Below are 18,867 nucleotides of genomic sequence, written 5' to 3' on the forward strand. Positions count from 1 at the left end.
TGTACTTTATTAGAGTTGCCTATCTTAACCATTATGTAACATGCGCCTATGCCCTAATGACATCAAGAAATGAAGAAGTTTTTAGGGCAATTAAAGATAAGGCGCAAGAACACAACATAATTTTGGCTCCAACCACTGTTATGTTAGACTTCGAAATTGCCCCCAGACGTGCCTTACATGATATCTTCGGTGCAAACGTAGAAGTTGTAGGATGTTTTTTCCATTTGACACAGTCAACATGGAGAAAGGTATAGTTGCATGCTTTGTTAACTATTTTTAATCAATTGTCATTTTGCCTGTTTGAATGAAATTTTGCTATGGATTTTTTATTTTTTATTTATTTGTTATCTCAAATTCAGATAGCAGAGCTAGGTCTAACAACCATTTACAAAGAGAGGGATGATGTTAGACATTTTGTTGGCATGCTAGATGGCATTGCTTTCTTGCCAATAAACCGTTTGTATGATGCCCTCCAACACCTAGAAAGGAATATTCCAGATGTACCCGGACTAGAAAATCTTTTCATTTATTTCGATAAAACATATGGTAGAGGGCCCTTCAGGAACAACAACAACAATAATAATATCAACCAAATTAGGTTGATCCGAATGCCTGCTCTATTTCCGCCCGAAACATGGAACGTTTTTACGATAACATTAAACGGTCATGAAGGAACTAATAACGTTTGTGAAGGTTGGAATAATAGTTTCCACAATTTAATTGGCCATTTTAATCCATCGTTATGGACTTTAATCAGTGCCATCAAAAAAGATCAAACATCTGCTCTAACATCTATTGGTCAAATTGACCGAGGAATTCAAATAAATAAGCCGAAAAAACGACAGTCAAAATATTTCCAAGAAAGAATGGAACGATTGTGCAAAGACGTTAGAGATGGCCGAAGATCTACATTGGAGGCTTTAAGAGCCATAGGACACTGTATTGTTTAAATAGGAAAAATTTACCAATGATTTAAGTGTATTTTATGCGATAGACATTTATAGAGATATTTTTTATTTGTCATTGACCTCTAAACATAATTTTTAAAATGTTTTTGAAGGTAATTTCGTTGAATAAATTTTTTTTTAAGACTTTTTTCTTGAAGACTTTTTTCTTGAAGACTTTTTTTCTTGAAGACATTTTTTCTTGAAGACGTTTTTCTTGAAGACATATTTTCTTGAAGACATTTTTTTTTGAAGACATTTTTTCTTGAAGACTTTTTTTCCGAAGATATTTTTTCTGAAGACTTTTTTTCCTGAAAACTTTTTTTCCTGAAAACTTTTTCTCAGGGATTCCTTCTAACCAGCATGAAGGCAAGACATGGAAACATACTCGAATCCGATTGATGCAAAATAAACTCTAACAATCGATCATTTGATAAAATGTTATAACGGCTAAAACATGCATAAATAAAATTAATGAGCTTTAACAAAGCTCCCATCAATCATTTGTAAAGATATCCGCAACCCAACGGTCTTTCACTGTTATATTCCATTACAACGTTTATTACACATGGCAATAAATCAATTGTTTGAATGTTGGGCAACACCGATTAGGACGGCTTATCATTTTCAATCTAAACAATCAGATCAAAGATCATTCCTTTGTGAATGAGAACCATAACTGGCAGCTGGTCCTCTTTTAACGAGTATATAAGTGGAAGAAAATATTCGATTCCTAAAAACATTCGCAGTTTTGCAATTAAACCTTACAAACAGCTTGAGAAACTTTTTGTTCAATTTATCTACTAAACCAGATACTACACAGAAGGTATTAAGATTAATTGCTATAAAACACAGTAACTAAAACCTTCATTGAATTAAAACATTATTAAAATGGCTAGAAGAGTGTCATTCTTGTTGTTCAACGAGGTAGAACAGACTTACCAGATTTGTGACAATGTTTCTGAAAAAGGACATCCGTTCAAAGCTGACGGGTTAGTTTTTAATTCTTTCCAAAAATCGCAACCGAGTTTGGAGCGACGATCCATATTGAAAAGATCAAGTAACGTAGTTGGGAACGTTGATCAAATGAAATTCGCAAACCAAACAAACGACAATCCAAAGAACACGTGTCACAACCATTCGACTTACACGAACACATTCACAACAAAAGCTACAAGCAACAAAAGAAGGAACAGCCTCAACAGTTCGTTACTGAGATGTCTGCAAGTAGCCACAAAGGATGGAAATGAAGACAGCTATGATGGCGTTGATGAAATAACCTTTCCATCTCATCAATCAAACAACAACATTGTGACTGACTTTTCAGCAAACACAACAAACAACATCAACAAAACATCGATGCACACATCAACATCACACAACTCGGAAATAATTGAAAACATCAGACACCATATTGACGACATGCATGAAAGAGAAGAAGCTGATCAGCACTGCGCAGAGCAATCATTTGCAATCATTACAACAAACTGTTATTCTGTGGATCATAGCATCGACCTCACCAGCGACACCACACCACAACAGCCGACTTCAACACCACTTGAGGAACCTGCAGCTGATTTGAGCAACTTTTTCAGCGATGCTTACAACGAATCAACACTATGTTCAGCGACCTTTCCCAGAAGCAACACTACACAAGTTAACCGATATACGTCTGCTTGTTCAATTGAGGTCATATGCACATCTCATGAGTCCTTGCTGTTCAGCCGTTAAAACAATGGAACCTGGACTCAATTATTACTACTTGTTCAGACACATTTTCAACGAAGACCACCCTCATAATATAATGCAGCAACTCAAGAACTGCATTTGTTCATCGGATGAGGTTGACAAACAGGAAAACCTCAAAATAACGAATAGGAAAAGATCACTGCCAGAAGAGTGGCGAAGTCTCTTGTTGGTCAATTGAGACGTTTGAAACAACGAAATAATTCAAACGTTGAAGCTCCACAAAAGCAATGTGTTTTATAAATATTTCACTGATTTCGTTTTAGCATTGCTACTTTTTACTTGTTCATATTTGATATCATCTTTTAAATTTTAAATGGACAATAATAAATTGTACATAAGTTAATATTTCTTATTTTGACACTCGATTTTAAACGTAAACACGAATTTTTTTATTTAAATTGGTTTAAAAACAAGAAATTTGTCAACAAAAGTGGAAATAAATTTTTCTACAAAAAATATTCAAATCTTCCAAAAATATTTAAATACATTTTTGGTACAAATTAAAAGGTTATTTTTTGTTTTAAAACGGTAAGCCTACATATGATTGATAAAATAAAGTTTATAAAAATTAAACAATTAAGAGTATAGGAGTTAACCCAGATTCCAAATTTACTTATCACTCACATGTTTGTAGTAAACTGGCAAAATTATTTGGCATGCTAAACAAAATCAAATTCATCATTCCATGTGCTGAACATTTTTTACGGAACATCACATACTACTGCAACAAAGTATGGTCAGGCACTTACAAAAGCCACACTACTAGGATTAATTTAATGTAATGTTGAATAGCCGCATGCAGCCCTTTACCTGCACGCATGCGACTCACATGGAGGTAGTAGATAAGTGGTTGCTGTCCATTTTAAAACTTTAAAGCTGTAATAAATTATATCTTGTGTAACCGTGTCGATAATTATATTTATTTAGAATGACTACAAATGCAGTTGGATTCTACACTCCAAGTAAAATATCTAGTACATAACTTCTATTCATACTTTCCTGAAAACTTTACAAACTAAAGAAAGTTTGCGACGAGGATTACGGCAATGTTCGGTTCCGCTTATGTGTGTAAACAGTTGTTTTCTTTCATGAAATTAACTAAATCTTATCAGAGAATTTATGTGTCACTTTTCACAACGTGGTCATGGATCAAGCAAATAATAGTTTAAAAAAGAATCACTGATCATGGTTTTTTTTACGCGAATTTATCTTTTTAATATTCAAAAACTATGCTGAAATATTGAAAAAAAAAGTTTAGTGACTTACTCCAACACTTGAATGAGTTGCTCAAAAAATTAATGATATTTTAACAAAAAATCACTTCAGAATGAATTATTGTTTGATTTTGCAAGAAAACGGAAAAATTTTCTAACAACTACCGAAGATGAGTATAATGTATATAGTAACTGTTCTTTGAAATGGAAGTGGAAGACAGTTAACAGGCTGAATCAATAAATTTACTAGAAAATATGTGGACCATCTCTTTGTTGAAAACAGCAACGATCAGATATAAATGCAATTTTTTTTAGAAAATGTAACAGTGCTGTTTTTTTGTTCTCCAAACGTCTTATTTGTAGTGTTAGCTTATTCAAATTTGTATTTGGCTTACAAATTTGTTTTGACATTATCCTCACTATAGTCGTTGTCGAAATTGAAATACATTTTGAACAAATTTTAGATTTTGCTGAGCCAGTCAACTTTACAACGATTCATGCCGATGTCTTGCAAGAAGTCCCTTCTCTCAAGGAATCAACAACAATGAAATCATAATAATAATGTTTTGATAGTTTTTTTTAAAGTCGCTAATGAATGGTGAAACTATTTGTCAACTGTACATTGTACAAGCAGATTCAGACTGGTTTAAAAAACCGGCTCTGGAAATGTGGTCATGGCGACTCACATCATTACTATTTTCCATTTATTGATAATTCAATTTCAATAATTTTCAAGTTTCTATGATTATTTCATTCCTAATAATAAAATTTTAAACTTCAAAAACACCACTTAAGGTCGCACATAAATGATGATTTTAATCAGAACTTTCTAAAATTTGTAATTATGCAAAACAACAATAAACAGATGAATATCTACTAGTTCTGTTCTAACTACTTAAAAATAAGAAACACTAGAGTACACAATTTCTATAAACTAGCCTGAGAGCTTTTTCGTCGTTTCACTAATCGATGCTAAAACATCAATGATTTCATTGTTGTTGATTCCCTTAGAGAAGGTACTTCTTGCAAGACATCGGCATGAATCGTTGTAAAGTTGACTGGCTCAGCAAAATCTAAAATTTGTTCAAAATGTATTTCAATTTCGACAACGACTATAGTGAGGAAAATGTCAAAACAAATTTGTAAGCCAAATACAAATTTGAATAAGCTAACACTACAAATAAGACGTTTGGAGAACAAAAAAACAGCACTGTTACATTTTCTAAAAAAAATTGCATTTATATCTGATCGTTGCTGTTTTCAACAAAGAGATGGTCTACATATTTTTTAGTAAATTTATTGATTCAGCCTGTTAACTGTCTTCCACTTCCATTTCAAAGAACAGTTACCATATACATTATACTCATCTTCGGTAGTTATTATTATAAACATTATTATTTCAGCATAGTAAACCATAAAATTCTTTTCTGAAGACTTTTCGAAGGACGCACCATTGAAATCTGGATCATGCTACTGACCAGAATGTTTCTGAAGATTAAGACTTATTTTCAAAACAGAACATGAATAGTATTATAAAATTGTTGAATTATAACTAATAAACCTGGCTAAATTACATTGAGAATATTTTTGGCATGGTCAGATATTAGTAGAACTTTGATCTAATAATGAAATAAATGTTATAAAAAATGGATTACGAACTTTTAAATTTTTTGTTTTGATATTGTTCTAGCCAACATGAAAGAAAGACATGGTAAAGTACTCGGATACTATAGATTTAAAATAAACTCTAACAATCGATTATTTCATAAAATGAAATAATGGCTAAAAAGCACACAAATGAAATAAATAAACTTTAACATAAGCTAACATCAATCAACTGTAAAGACAACCGTAACTCAACGGTCTTCCGCAGTTATATTCAATTAGAACGTTTATTACACATGCCAATAATCGATTGTTTGAATGTTGGGCAACACCAATTAAGACGGCTTATCATTTTCAATCTAAACGATCAGATCAAAGATCATTTGTTTGTGAATGAAAACCATAACTGGCAGCTGGTCCTCCTTCAACGAGTATATAAGTGGAAGAAAATGTTCGATTCCTCAAAACAGTTCACAGTTTTACAGTTCTGCAAAAAATTTTACAGACAGCTTGAGAAACGTTTACTTCATTTTATCAACTAAATCAGATACAACACAGAAGATATTAAGATTAATTAATATATTAAATAAAACACAGTAACTAAGACTTAATAAATTTGAACATCATTAAAAATGACGAGACGAGTGTCATTCTTGTTGTTCAACGAGGTAGAACAGACATACCAGATTTGTAACAACGTTTCTGAAAAAGGACATCCGTTCAAAGCTGACGGGTTAGTTTTTAACTCTTCGCAAAAATCGCAACCGAGTTTGGAGCGACGATCCATATTGAAAAGATCAAGTAACGTAGTTGGGAACGTTGATCAAATGAAATTCGCAAACCAAACGAAGGACAATCCAAAGAACACGTGTAACAACCATTCGACTTACACGAACACATTTACAACAAAAGCTACAAGCAACAAAAGAAGAAACAGCTTCAACAGTTCGTTACTGAGATGTCTGCAAGTAGCCACAAAGGATGGAAATGAAGACAGCGATGATGGCATTGATGAAATAACCTTTCCATCTCATCAATCAAACAACAACATTGTGACTGACTTTTCAGCAAACACAACAAACAACATCAACAAAACATCGATGCACACATCAACATCACACAACTTGGAAATTATTGAAAACATCCGACACCATAATGATGACACGCATGCAAGAGAAGCCGATCAGCACTGCGCCGAGCAATCATTTGCAATCCTTACAACGAACAGTTATTCTGTAGATCATGGAATGGACCTCACCAGCGACCCCACACCACAACAGACGACTTCAACATCTATCGAGGAACCTGCAACTGATTTGAGCAACTATTTCAGCGATGCTTCCAACGCATCAGCACTTTGTTCAGCGACATTTCCAAGGAGCAACACCTTGAAAACATCTTCAGCCTTTGACTGCATGAGCTTTAAAAAGGATCATTGCGATGTTAATTGCGATCCATCTGGCTGTTCAATTGACGTAATATGCACATCTCATGAGTTGCATTTCAAATGTCCTTGCTGTTCAGCCGTTAAAACAATGCAACCTGGACTCAATTATTACTACTTGTTGAAACACATCTTCAACGAAGACCACCCTCATAAGATAATGCAGCAACTCAAGAACTGCATTTGTTCATCGGATGAGGTTGACAAACAGGAAAACCTCAAAATAACGAAAAGAAAAAATTCACTGCCTAGAAGAGTGGCAAAGTCTCTTGTTGGTCGATTGAGACGTTTGAAGCAACGAAATGATTCAAACGTTGAGGCTCCACAGAAGCAATGTGTTTTATAAATATTTCACTGATTTCGTTTCAAAATTGCTAATTTTTTGGAGTTCATCAGGTTTTGATATCAACTTTTATTTTTTTTGTTGAAATCTGTTATGAAAAATGGGAATAAATTGTGTGTAACAAATATTTCTTATTCTGTCCGACATTCAGTTTTTAACTCAAACACGATGTCCTGAACGTTTTTGTTGTGTCGTACTATTTTATAACAACTAAATTTGGTTTAAAACACAAAATTTGTCAATTAAATTGAATAATTATTACGTAAAAAAATACTCAAGTGTTCTAAAAATATTAAAAAGTAATCATTAATTCAAATTAAAAAACATTTTTGTGTATTTAAAAAAATAGGCCTACATATGATTTAGAAAATAAAATTTATGGAAATAAAACATTTAAGTTTATAGGAGTTAACCTAGTTTCCAAATTAGCTTTCCGCTCACAAGGTTTAAGCTTTCAGCTCAGAATTATTCATAAAAAAATACTCAAGTGTTCTAAAAATATTAAAAAAAACTTATTAATTCAAATTAAAAAACTATTTAGCTGTTTTTAAAAAGGAAAAGGCCTACATAATTAATATGATATAAATTTATGAAAACAAAATAACTAAATTCTTGGGAGTTAACCTAGTTTTCAAATTAATATTTTGGCCACACGTGTAAAATGTTTGTAATAAAATGGAAGAAACAATTGGCATGCTAAACGAAATCAAATTCTACATGACGAAAAGTTTACTGAACATGTTGAACAAATGAATTTGAGCTCCGTGCATCATATACTGCAACACGGTATGGGCAGACAACTATACTAAAGCATCACTAATCCAATGAACTTAATGATGAAGAGAGCCGTGCTTACATTAAAGTTATCAAGAAATCAAACCCATTATTTGACTTGAATGACAGTCTTAACTTTGCTACCTAAATTTCTTTCAAAAACAGGTGACAAAAAATTTCCTCCTGTTTTTAATGAATAGGTCTAACCTTTTGAAATCGGAAGACGTATATAATCAGCCAAAAAAATTTATACCATCATCCTCTACGCAAAAGACTCGGACCTGGTATGACATTTTGGAAAAAAACATTCAATTTGATTTAATAAACAGAATGAAATTCATAGCGAAAATTTAAAAACCAATTAACAAATTTAATTTATGTTGAACGTTTATAATTTCAAATAACATTCATATTTTTGGTTCTTTTATTAAGTTGAGGGAAAAACAGTTAAATTTTTAGAAATTGGGGTATATATATTTAATTGATCGAGGGATCGATGGATCGGTTGATTGATTTGATTGATTGATTGATTGATTGATTGATTGTTTGGTTGGTTGGTTGGTTGGTTGATTGATCGATCGATCGATCGATTGATCGATTGATTGTAGTTAGCGACGTTACATTTTTCCCATCTCTTATGAATAGTAATAGTGTGTTTTCAATTGACTTGTTAAATAATTAAATAGATGACATAAATAGGTGGATGTCTGACATCAGTGCTGTTTTTACTCTAGAGTAAAATTTACAATTGGAAGAAATAAAAGCAATTGCAATCTAAAGTTCCATATATGCATATAAATAGTAATGTGTTCTTCGCTTAACGATAGTTTCAAGCGCCTAATAATAATTTAAACCGGTGTATAAATGTGGTTTTTGAAAAACATCTCTTCCAAATTTCATTAAGTTCATTTTTCATTTCATTTAAATTTTCTGGGAGATCTTTTTTGTTGTCGGTGTTCTGTTCTTCTATCGTTCCGGGTTTACGATTTTTTATTACATTAGTAATTTACTACTGACATAAAAATTGTAAATGAATAAACAAATAAATATAATAACCGTTAACATTTTAAGAACTCCTTAGAATACTTCTTAATAAATAAATGTAAGTAACTGAAAGAAGAGGAAGTGTAAATGTGTAAAACTGTAAAGAATAAAATAACATGAAAAGTTTAATAATTTATTTTTAATTTAATTTAATTTTTAATTAATACATTAAAAAATAATAAATTTTAGTAGAACTAACTAAAAATAAAAGTTAGAATTTAGATTGGTACCACAAAATGATCAGATTGGTTTACAAAACCAATTTTTAAATTTATGGAGGAGTCTAATAATAATGGATTGATTAATTAAGTCATTCTTTTTTTTAAATTAAAAGTGAAATAAAAATGTAAAATAAAAGGTTTTGTGGATTTATATTAACACTGTTAATAGAGTTGATTTAATTTTTTAATAAGTTTGATTAGGCAATAAAATATTTTAAAAAATATTTGGGATTGTTTAAAAATACCAACTATACTATTACAAATATTTTAATTTATCTTTAAAAAACCAACCGCTAACCCAAATAATTTTACTTTTAAACCCTGACCTTGTTATTAAGGATTGGCTCCTCCTCACATTTAAAAACCATTTTGTAAATAATAATGGATGTGGAACCAATCTAACATTTCACAAAATAAAATATAAAAACTAAAACTAACTAAAGTGAAATAAAAGTGTTAAAAAGTTGAATGAAATGAAAAGTATTCTAAAGTAAACCAGTAAATGATTAAACTTAAAAAAAACTGAAAATTAATTTTCAGTTAGAAAACAAAATTTAGAAATAATACAGTTAAACTCCAAACTGGAAATTTATCCTGTTGAAAGTGTGCAATAAAAATTTACAAACTGCACTGACTTTTTTACTCTTCTGATATAAATATTAATAAATAATTAAAGACTGTTGACTGTGTAACAGTAACAGACAGATAACCGAGGAGTGGTTGGTAAAAAAACTAACTGATTAAACAATACATGAAAATTATGGAGGAGGAGCAAAGGCCTCTGATTGAAGCGACAACAGTTTTTGAAGACCAAACTATTGATGTTGTCAGTTGTGACAGACCACTGTGGAAAATCAGATTGTCATTCATCTTGGTGTTGGCTGCAGAAGTGGCAGAAAGATTTGCTTTCTATGGTTTACTGTGTAATATGGCCTTATTTCTAAACTCAGATCCTTTGTTATGGGCTTCATATAATGCCATCAACGCTATCCTAATATTTACCGGTGTTTCATATTTCATGACATTATTAGGAGGATGGTTGGCTGATTCATGTCTTGGAAAATACAAAACCGTGATTCTTTTCTTTCTGTTTTATGTTGGTGGATACAGCATGTGGCCATCTTTGCATAATTCTAAATTGAATTCGGATTGTAAATCTCGATCTGAGGCACCGTCCTGGTGCTCTTCCATTGCACATAATGGGTCTTACGATAATTCCACTATATATGATATTTCCTATGACAGAGTGTCTCTAAGCGAAGAGAGGTGTTCTTGGGCTGTGTTTTTATCATTGACTATAATTGCTATTGGCTATGGAGGTGTGAGAGTGAACATTGTTCCATTTGGAGCTCTGCAAGTAACTGTTTTGAATAATTCAAATGAAATATTATTTGATGTAGAAGTAGAGCAAAATGTATAATATTTTCAACTTTTATTAATTTGTTTTATTGCCAAAATTATAAAATTAGCTTCTTGAATGTGTTTTCCATCCTGTCTTCTTTATTTTTAAATAAATTCATTCAAATTAAACTTCAGTACTGCGTTTAAAGTGTGTGATGCTTAATTAATTAGTCAATTAATTTTATTTAATTAAAAATAATTCAGGTAGAAGATCAGGGAAGTCATTCGTTGAGGGTGTACTTTAACTGGTTGTATTGGTGCATCAATGTTGGCTCGTTCCTGGCCTACCTGGTGCTCGGTTACGTGCAACAGAACATCAGCTACTTCTATGGCTACCTTGTGCCACTCTGTTCTCTCCTACTTGCGTGGATCATATTTGCATCTGGTGGTGGCAATTTTTTTTTCATCTAAATTTATTCTACAATTGCTTTGACTAGATTTTTCTGGGGGTTTTATTGGTTTTAATTTTTATGATAAGCCACCTGAAGTTCTGTTGAATGTTTTGTCAATTGAACAATTTCACATATTTTCACATATTGAAGAAATTCATTTAACATTAAGGCAAATGGATTGTGTTTCACTTGAAATAGATTAGAATTAATTGAATTTGACAGTTTGTGTGGGTGGTAAATATCATTTGAGATTCAATGTTAAGTGGATTCTTCATGTTATAATGCGCTTTTGTGGATCTTTTAGATGCTTAATATGGGGCATGCCAATGCACGTTTAGTTAATTGTAAACAAACTTCACATTGTTAAAGGGCTTTTCTTATATGTGAGAAAGAAGGAAGCTGGTAGTAGTCCATTGACAGACGTCATCAAGGTTCTTATTTCTTCCATCAAATATTCTTGTAGGAAAGCTCACGTGCTGGAAAATGAGGAGTTCGTTTCTAATTTTTGTTTACTTTTTCTAGAATTTTTGTTCATTTAACAGTTTTCAAAGTTTTTTTTTATTTTTATTCATTTCTAAAGTTAACAAATCTGCCAAATATTTGTCAAGTTGGCGTCAAAAGTTCTTTATTAGAAAGCTGTTCAAATATTCATTCTTCAGAGATTTTATTGAATCTCAGTAGCCAACAAACTTGGGGTTTCTATGTAGTTGTTATAAATTATGACATATTATCATAATTGCCTGATGCATTATTATTAATACAAATTAATGATAATTATTAAGTGAATTATTATTATTAAATGTTATTGCACTGATTTTTCCATTAGTGTTCAACCAAGCGATGATGACATGATACTTGAAACATCATCTGACGTAGTTTATCCGTCCTCGTCATCTACATCATGTCTTGACCGAGCCAGTTTCTCAAATGGTGGAGATCGTCCCGAACAACATGTTCACGATACTAAAATGTTCTGCAAGATTTTGGTCGTCCTTTTGAGTATGATTCCTTACTGGACAATATATTATCAGGTCCAAGGCTTGCTACATTATAATTTTCTAATGATATTTACTCAAGAAAAACTTAAGTATTATACAATGTATCTTGGTAATTGAGACTGATTGTTAACATGTTTTATAAACAGATGCAGACGACTTTTTTTGTGCAAGGCTTGCACATGAAATTAGATTTCAATGCAACCAACATGACTGTGAATGATTATGACAACGTAACCTTTAAAGTAATTTTTTATTATATACTTTTGAAATTTGATAAAAGGTGTGTATATATATATATATATATATATATATATATATATTGATGTTCGGCATTAGTTAACTTCCCATTTAACTTTTCGATTTTTCTAATGGTTGATCGTAAATCATTTTCAAGTTTCTTTTGTTCAAAACCAAAATTTTTGTTTGTTTTATGTATGATAGAACAGAAAAGCTTTTTCTGACATTCCTATACCATCTTTGGTGTTCAAATTGATATGTTGTGGTTGTACCCAGATGATTAAATATTTTTATACTGCCTTCAAATAGGCAGAACACCGAAGATGGTATAGGAATTTGAATTAATTTGAAATCAGTTTTTACTTTTTTCATTCAACATCCATCCAAACAAGTTTGCTAAAACTTTTGGCGCACTGTTCAAAATAAATAAGTATATATATACCTTCTAATTCAATAGTTTAAATTAATTGTACCACATGAACAGCTTCCTGCCACTTGGCTCTCGCTATTCAACATAGTATTTATAATCTTACTGGTACCACTACTCGATCGAGTCATCTATCCATTCTTTGACTCGAGACAAATCAGCCCAACACTCAGATTGAGGATCTTGACTGGAATGTTCTTTAGCATGATAGCAATGATTGTTGCTGGAATTGTTGAGAGAATAAGACTCGAGATTTACTGGGGATCGGACAACATCGGATATCCTCACATTCAGATCATTGGTTTGTTTTGTTTGCACTTTATTTCAATTATTCCAAATTTTAATCTTTTTTGATTTTGTTGTTTGATTCATTTTATAATAATTTTCTACTGACAAATATTTAGGTGAGAAATAATAAAAATGGAATTTACAAGGTTTCGAAACTATTGATTACTGTTTTATTTTGAATCGAGTTTGAACAAGCAATTTTAAAATTTTTCATACTCAATGTTTGAGTAAATGAACAATTAATTTTTGTTTCAGCTTGTACAACATATTATGCGGCAAATATGTCAATCTTCTGGCAAGTTCCTCAATATTTGTTACTGGCACTTAGTGAAGTCTTTTCAAGCATTGCAGGTATATCACATTATCTCGTGTAATAAAAACGCACTTGAAAATATGCATACAAAATTTCATTAAAATCTGCAGGTTTAGAAATGTCTTACATATATGCCCCCCGCTCCATACAGTCCATGATCATGGGCATGTTTTACTGGAGCCAGGGAATCGGAGCCATTTTGGGGTTCGTAGTTGTCATGGCCACAGAGGGATCATGGTTTCCGAGGTATGATTATGGTAACATCAATTGCAGGGTTTCTCCTTTCAATTCAACATTGGCAAGTCTCGATGACCATCCAGACAAAATGGAAAACAATTGTCATCTTGATTATTATTTCTTCACACTGGCAGGCATCCAAGTTGTTGGAGCCTTGCTATTTTGTTTGGTATCTTGGAGCATGGATATAGGGGGCACGGCATCTGTGAGAGTTCAAAACCAAGGCATGGTTGTCGTTAAGCCATCGTCACAGAAGTCACCAGCAAAAGTTAGATCTCGTAGGGTAAGACAGGATAATGACCAATTCTATTATGGGACATAAACGCTTTTTTCAATCAGCTTAACTCAAACCGAACTAACAGATTATATCTACTGATTGTCACAATTGTAATCATCTTCTGTTGTTATTATTGTTAATGTTGTTAATAATATAGATCCACAAGGAACAGTATTTATATTCCGCGTAAAGGCACTCAGTTCTACTGCATTTTTTTTCTAAATTCCGATTACTTGCTATCAAATTTTATATATATTACTTTTTTGGCTAAATATTTGTCAATAGAAAATTATATGACAAGCCAAACAAGTCAGAAACTGTTACCAGTCAAATTAAATAATTTCCATACAATGAATCAGTATTTGTTCTACCCTGTTGAGTTATTTGCGATCAAGCGGACTTGAGAATGCCAAATTGAAATATTGTTTTTACCGTATTATTTTATATTCGCTACACATTCGTGAATTCTATATATTATTTTATAGTATCGTTGCAGTATTAACTAGCTACATTTTTGTAAACCAACTAAGAACTATACAAAGCCTTCTATTGAAATGTGATAATGATTTATTGTTATATTCATGACATAGAAATAACTTTATTGGAATTAATTGATCAAGATTTATTATCTTCATAGACTAATTTGATTACATGATACTATATATAACGTTGTTTCATTATATACAAACAGGTTTTTTTCATTAAAAAGTTATTGATCTGTACAGCCAAAAATGTTCAACTAAAAAAAATCTTGTGCTTTTTGTTTTTTTGCAGGCAACTTTAGAAGGTTGTCAGTTAAAAAACTATCGTCGTTCCATTTGTTTTCGTTGCTTTTGGCGGATTTTCTTTTCGGCGAAGGATCAGAAGATTTAGGTGTCATCTTTGGTGTTAGTTTTTCAGAACCTGGTGTGTTGCAAGGACTCGGAGTGTATGAAGCCTTCAATGAAGAATTTGAATTGATACGTAACTTGCTGCTGACCAGCCGTTGAGCTGCTGGTGATAAGGACTGCAGTCGTTCCGTCCTTGACATGAATGATCGTGGCGAGCTGCAAAAAATTTAAAATAGCATTGAAATTATTAGTGTGGCTTCGTAAAATTATTTCAAAAAGTCTAATTAAATTAAAATGTTAGAAACCGAACGTCAAATTTTATAAGATATTTTATTCTGTGAAATGCATAAACTAATTTTGAAAGTGAGCAACAAGAGAACCAATAAAATTTTTGTGGTCTAACCTAGAGAACGTGGCAGCAGCTTGTTTCAGGGCTTCCATTTTCTTTGCTCTGTGTGCTTTACTGGCTTTGTCAGCTAACTGGTGCAACAGTCTATCTCGTTTGGGTACCTCAGGAATTTTAAAATTGGGTCCTGAACCACTGCCAAATCTTGGTGTTTCCATTCCATCCAACCTGAAAGGTGTGCCTTCAATCTCACCCCATGTCATAAAAGGGGAGGCATCAACGCCTGTGTAGTGTAAAAAGTAGGGGTTTTAGTATAATTCAATTGTATGCGATATCACGTTTTGCCTCTTTATCATTCAACCTTTCACAAGCTGTGAAATCTTTTCCTCACATCACAAATCATTTTTCTCCATGTCTTTCATTACTTTTTGTTTAAGTTTCAAACGAATTCTTTCTCTTTTTATCTTATTATCCATAATTTACATTTTGGGCGCATTTTAACTTTCACACCAGCTGCCAAAGTACATCATTTAAATACAAGTTTACATTTACCAGATTTTTTCCTAGCTTACAAATTGAACTAAGTTTCTTTTTTTACAACACAAACACCATGTTTTTCAGACATTTCGAACCTTAAAATAATCAATAAAAGTTGAAATAATCATGAAAAGTTTAAAAGCTTCATAATAATGGCAGAATTGGCTAACGCAATTTTTTTTATTTCAAATTTCTAAAAAGAGATAAATAAATAAATGCATGAGATGAAAAACTGACCAGGAGCTGGAGAGGGAGTGGGCATGATCTTGTACCCATTGATGGTTGGAGTTTCTGTGGGCAATAACTCCTTACCATCAGGTCCTACCTTGCCTTCTAACTTCAAAATTTGATTTGATATTACATTGTTCCTATTCATACTGTCGGGTTGCACTTGTGAAAAAGGTTGAGTGGCAAATCGAGTGTTGGAGTGGAGGATTTCTTGTTTTTGCAATTTACTCATCTCCAACTTCTCCGATGCTGAAAGCTCCACACCTGTTTGAGGTTATCCATTCATTTGTTTCATGCTATATCACATGTGGAAAAGATTTGAAACATTGGCAAAATAATACAGGTAGGGTAATCGGTTAAAAATCATGAGTGAAATTAAAATTGAAATAACCTTCAGGAACATACATGACAGCATTTTTCGCCACATAATTCCATGTGTCAACCTGCTTCCTATCTTTGTTGTCCTGAGAAAAAATGTTAATATTTAATGTTGCTCTATATCACAGAATTAGTTCTCACATAAACCACAAATTACATAGTAGACATCACTTCAACAAAAAAACAAGTTATTAATTAAGGATAAATGTAGTTTTTTAGTTGAAAGACAAAAATAATGAAGATTGTAATCAGCAAAGAAAACAGCCCACTTCTATCTGAAGTTGTTCCTTCTTATAGAGCCAGGCATGTTTCATTTGATGTCTCTTCTGAGCTTCAGACATGATCTCACTGAATGCCTTGTCATCTTCACTCGTGTACTTCCTCATGTAACTGTTTAGTGATAGCTTCGATAACTCCTGGTCTGTTGTTGTGCATGTTTCAAATTCATTTCTAATTAGCAACTTTTAAAATTTTAATTAATGGCTATACAACTAGAAATTGATTTTAGTGCAGGCTGTTAAGAAAAATTATCATCTTCTTGCCACCACCATCATCATCAACTTATTCTCATCATCTTCATCTTACCATCTTAATCAACATCCTCCAAAAAAGTCATCACTTATCATCATCATCTCACAATCTTCATCATCATCATCATAAGCAACAACAAACCTCTGGCCTCCTCAGGGTCAGGATTGTGAGTTGGAGCTTCAAGCTTCTTCTCAGCATTCTGCGAGGTTGCCATTTGTGAGGCTGCTGCTGCTGTTGTGTCTGTCTTCTTCCTGCTGTCAGTGCCTCCTGGAGTCTGCAGAATGCTTGCTTCGGGGGTTTCAAATGTTGACGGTGTCCCATCTGCAAAGAATCAATAGTTTTGCATTTGCCGCTTGATTACATGCTTCATCGTTTGTGTCACTGTTTCGCTTGGTCAGTTAAATTAATTTTTTAAAATAAATTACTCATTGAGAAGTAAAGAATACTTGTGGCATAAAAAAAATTTGTAAGCTGTAATATTTTAAGATACAGCAATATTTGTTAAAAAATTCAATAAAACACAATTATGTAACATTGATACACACGCAACAAGTATTTCAAAGTCAAAACAAAGGCACAAGGCAACATTGGAAAGTTTTCTAAAATGTAAAAAGATAAAAAATAAACTGTGGATAGATGAAGAATGAACATTTACATGTGGATGGTGTGTTGGTAGCCCTCTTCATCGAGTACTTCTGCTGGAGCTCCCACATCTTCTGCACGTCTTTCCTCTCAACAGCATCCATATATTGCAACTGTGCTTTCATTTTTTTCAGATCAGGAAAGAAATCACGCTCGATAATTTTTTCTATATTCTGTTTCATACAAAATTAATAATTTTTCAAAAATTCAGCTATGCCATTAGCATCATTGTCAAAATAAAACAGATCAATTGGTGGTCTCATGAACAGTCAGTCAAAAAAACAGGCAATCATTGGAGGGTTGAATTAAGTTGCTATCAATGAACGATCAAGATAACATGAAGAATATGTTCTTTAATGTTGGCATCTTAAATTAAATTATTAGAATTCATAAATTTTAATTTAATGGAGGAAAATGCTTCAATGATGCATGATACAAGTTTATTTCTGTCATTAGTCATTCATCAGTGCCATTTTGTACAAAGTATATAATCCTCTCTTTGATTCAGTTTAACTTTAGACATGTTTTGTTTAGCCAACCCCAAATAAATTAGTAAAATTTTTACTCAATTTTTTCAATTATGATTATAGTGAAGTTTAAATATAAAAAAAAAATTTTCAGGTTTTTCATCATATTGTATTATAATTATATGTGATGAATGAATAATCCAATAATGAATAATCATTTTAATTTTTAGAAACAAAATTTAGTTAGTTGGTACAGTTTTTTTAAAAATCAGCCAATTATTACAGTTTACTATATTTATTTTAAATATTTTAATTATCTGTTATATTTATTTTAATTGAAAACAAATAAAAATATTTTATTTGTATATAAATTATAAGTTTATAAATAGCCATAATAAAAGAAAAGAAACATTTTTTTTATAAATAATTAATAACGAACACCAAAACCACAACACAAAAGTGGAAAAGGCTGATTCCCAAATTAATCGAATTAAAACTGAAAACGATAATATTCAATAAAATTTCAGACAACGAAGGGATTATAAATAAAAAACTAACGGCAGTGTAAGATTCTTCATCCAAAACTTTCGGCTCTAGAGATTTCTTCATGTTCATTCCGTTGTTGTTTTTATTATTATTGGAAGTAATTTGAGCCAGAGCTAACTTGCTCAGAGTATCCATAGCCATAATTTGACAATATAAATAAATATTAATTTTACTTAATAAATTTTTGATACAAATATTTAATTAAACAAATATTTAATAAAACAAATAATTATAAAATAAATCCGTCAATTATCAACTTTCTTCACGTATTTACGATCTGAGTGAGTATGTAGGTAAACAAAGCATAGACAAAGCAGAAAGTACGTTGTACAATTTTACGTTGTTTACATGGATATTATTAATCCAAATTAATCTGTTTTATAAGTTTTATACATGGATATATATATCCATGGTTTTATATTATAAGATAGAATCAATAACATAAAATAAATTT

General features: G+C 31.7%; 4 protein-coding genes across 4 annotated transcripts; 3 read left to right on the plus strand and 1 right to left on the minus strand.

Annotated features, from left to right (window-relative positions):
* Positions 1 to 1,835: 1,835 nt before the first annotated feature.
* On the plus strand, positions 1,836 to 2,871 carry HELRODRAFT_161083 (hypothetical protein; the record flags this gene model as incomplete). The annotated part of the gene is made up of 2 exons (XM_009021052.1): positions 1,836 to 2,633; positions 2,755 to 2,871. 2 exons carry the CDS (start codon positions 1,836 to 1,838, stop codon positions 2,869 to 2,871), a joined length of 915 nt encoding a protein of 304 aa, XP_009019300.1.
* A 3,273-nt stretch (positions 2,872 to 6,144) lies between these two features.
* Positions 6,145 to 7,302, plus strand: HELRODRAFT_161084 (hypothetical protein; the record flags this gene model as incomplete). The annotated part of the gene is made up of 1 exon (XM_009021053.1): positions 6,145 to 7,302. The coding sequence occupies one exon, from the start codon at positions 6,145 to 6,147 to the stop codon at positions 7,300 to 7,302; it is 1,158 nt and encodes a 385-aa protein (XP_009019301.1).
* A 2,910-nt stretch (positions 7,303 to 10,212) lies between these two features.
* HELRODRAFT_149824 (hypothetical protein) lies at positions 10,213 to 13,818 on the plus strand (the record flags this gene model as incomplete). Its single annotated transcript, XM_009021054.1, has 9 exons — positions 10,213 to 10,695; positions 10,944 to 11,127; positions 11,501 to 11,638; positions 12,008 to 12,162; positions 12,276 to 12,341; positions 12,851 to 13,094; positions 13,337 to 13,432; positions 13,505 to 13,640; positions 13,698 to 13,818. Coding segments are annotated over 9 exons (1,623 nt in total), but the record flags the coding sequence as incomplete, so codon positions are not given.
* A 639-nt stretch (positions 13,819 to 14,457) lies between these two features.
* On the minus strand, positions 14,458 to 18,701 carry HELRODRAFT_94284 (hypothetical protein). The gene is made up of 8 exons (XM_009021055.1): positions 18,426 to 18,701; positions 17,414 to 17,573; positions 16,900 to 17,079; positions 16,497 to 16,648; positions 16,241 to 16,313; positions 15,859 to 16,113; positions 15,145 to 15,367; positions 14,458 to 14,957 (listed from the first exon to the last, which is right to left on the minus strand). The coding sequence occupies exons 1-8, from the start codon at positions 18,552 to 18,554 to the stop codon at positions 14,648 to 14,650; spliced, it is 1,482 nt and encodes a 493-aa protein (XP_009019303.1). The 5' UTR covers positions 18,555 to 18,701; the 3' UTR covers positions 14,458 to 14,647.
* Positions 18,702 to 18,867: the final 166 nt, after the last annotated feature.

This window comes from Helobdella robusta (assembly GCF_000326865.2).
Source record: "Helobdella robusta unplaced genomic scaffold HELROscaffold_3, whole genome shotgun sequence".
NCBI lineage: Eukaryota > Metazoa > Annelida > Clitellata > Rhynchobdellida > Glossiphoniidae > Helobdella > Helobdella robusta.

Excerpts from the sequence above, each read along its gene's own strand:
- HELRODRAFT_94284 (XM_009021055.1), bottom strand. The coding sequence starts at position 18,554 with ATGGCTATGGATACTCTGAGCAAGTTAGCTCTGGCTCAAATTACTTCC. Across the intron at positions 17,574-18,425 it reads ATGAAGAATCTTACACTGCC|AATATAGAAAAAATTATCGA; the intron begins GTTAGTTTTTTA and ends TGTATGAAACAG. Across the intron at positions 15,368-15,858 it reads CACTCCCTCTCCAGCTCCTG|GCGTTGATGCCTCCCCTTTT; the intron begins GTCAGTTTTTCA and ends TACACTACACAG.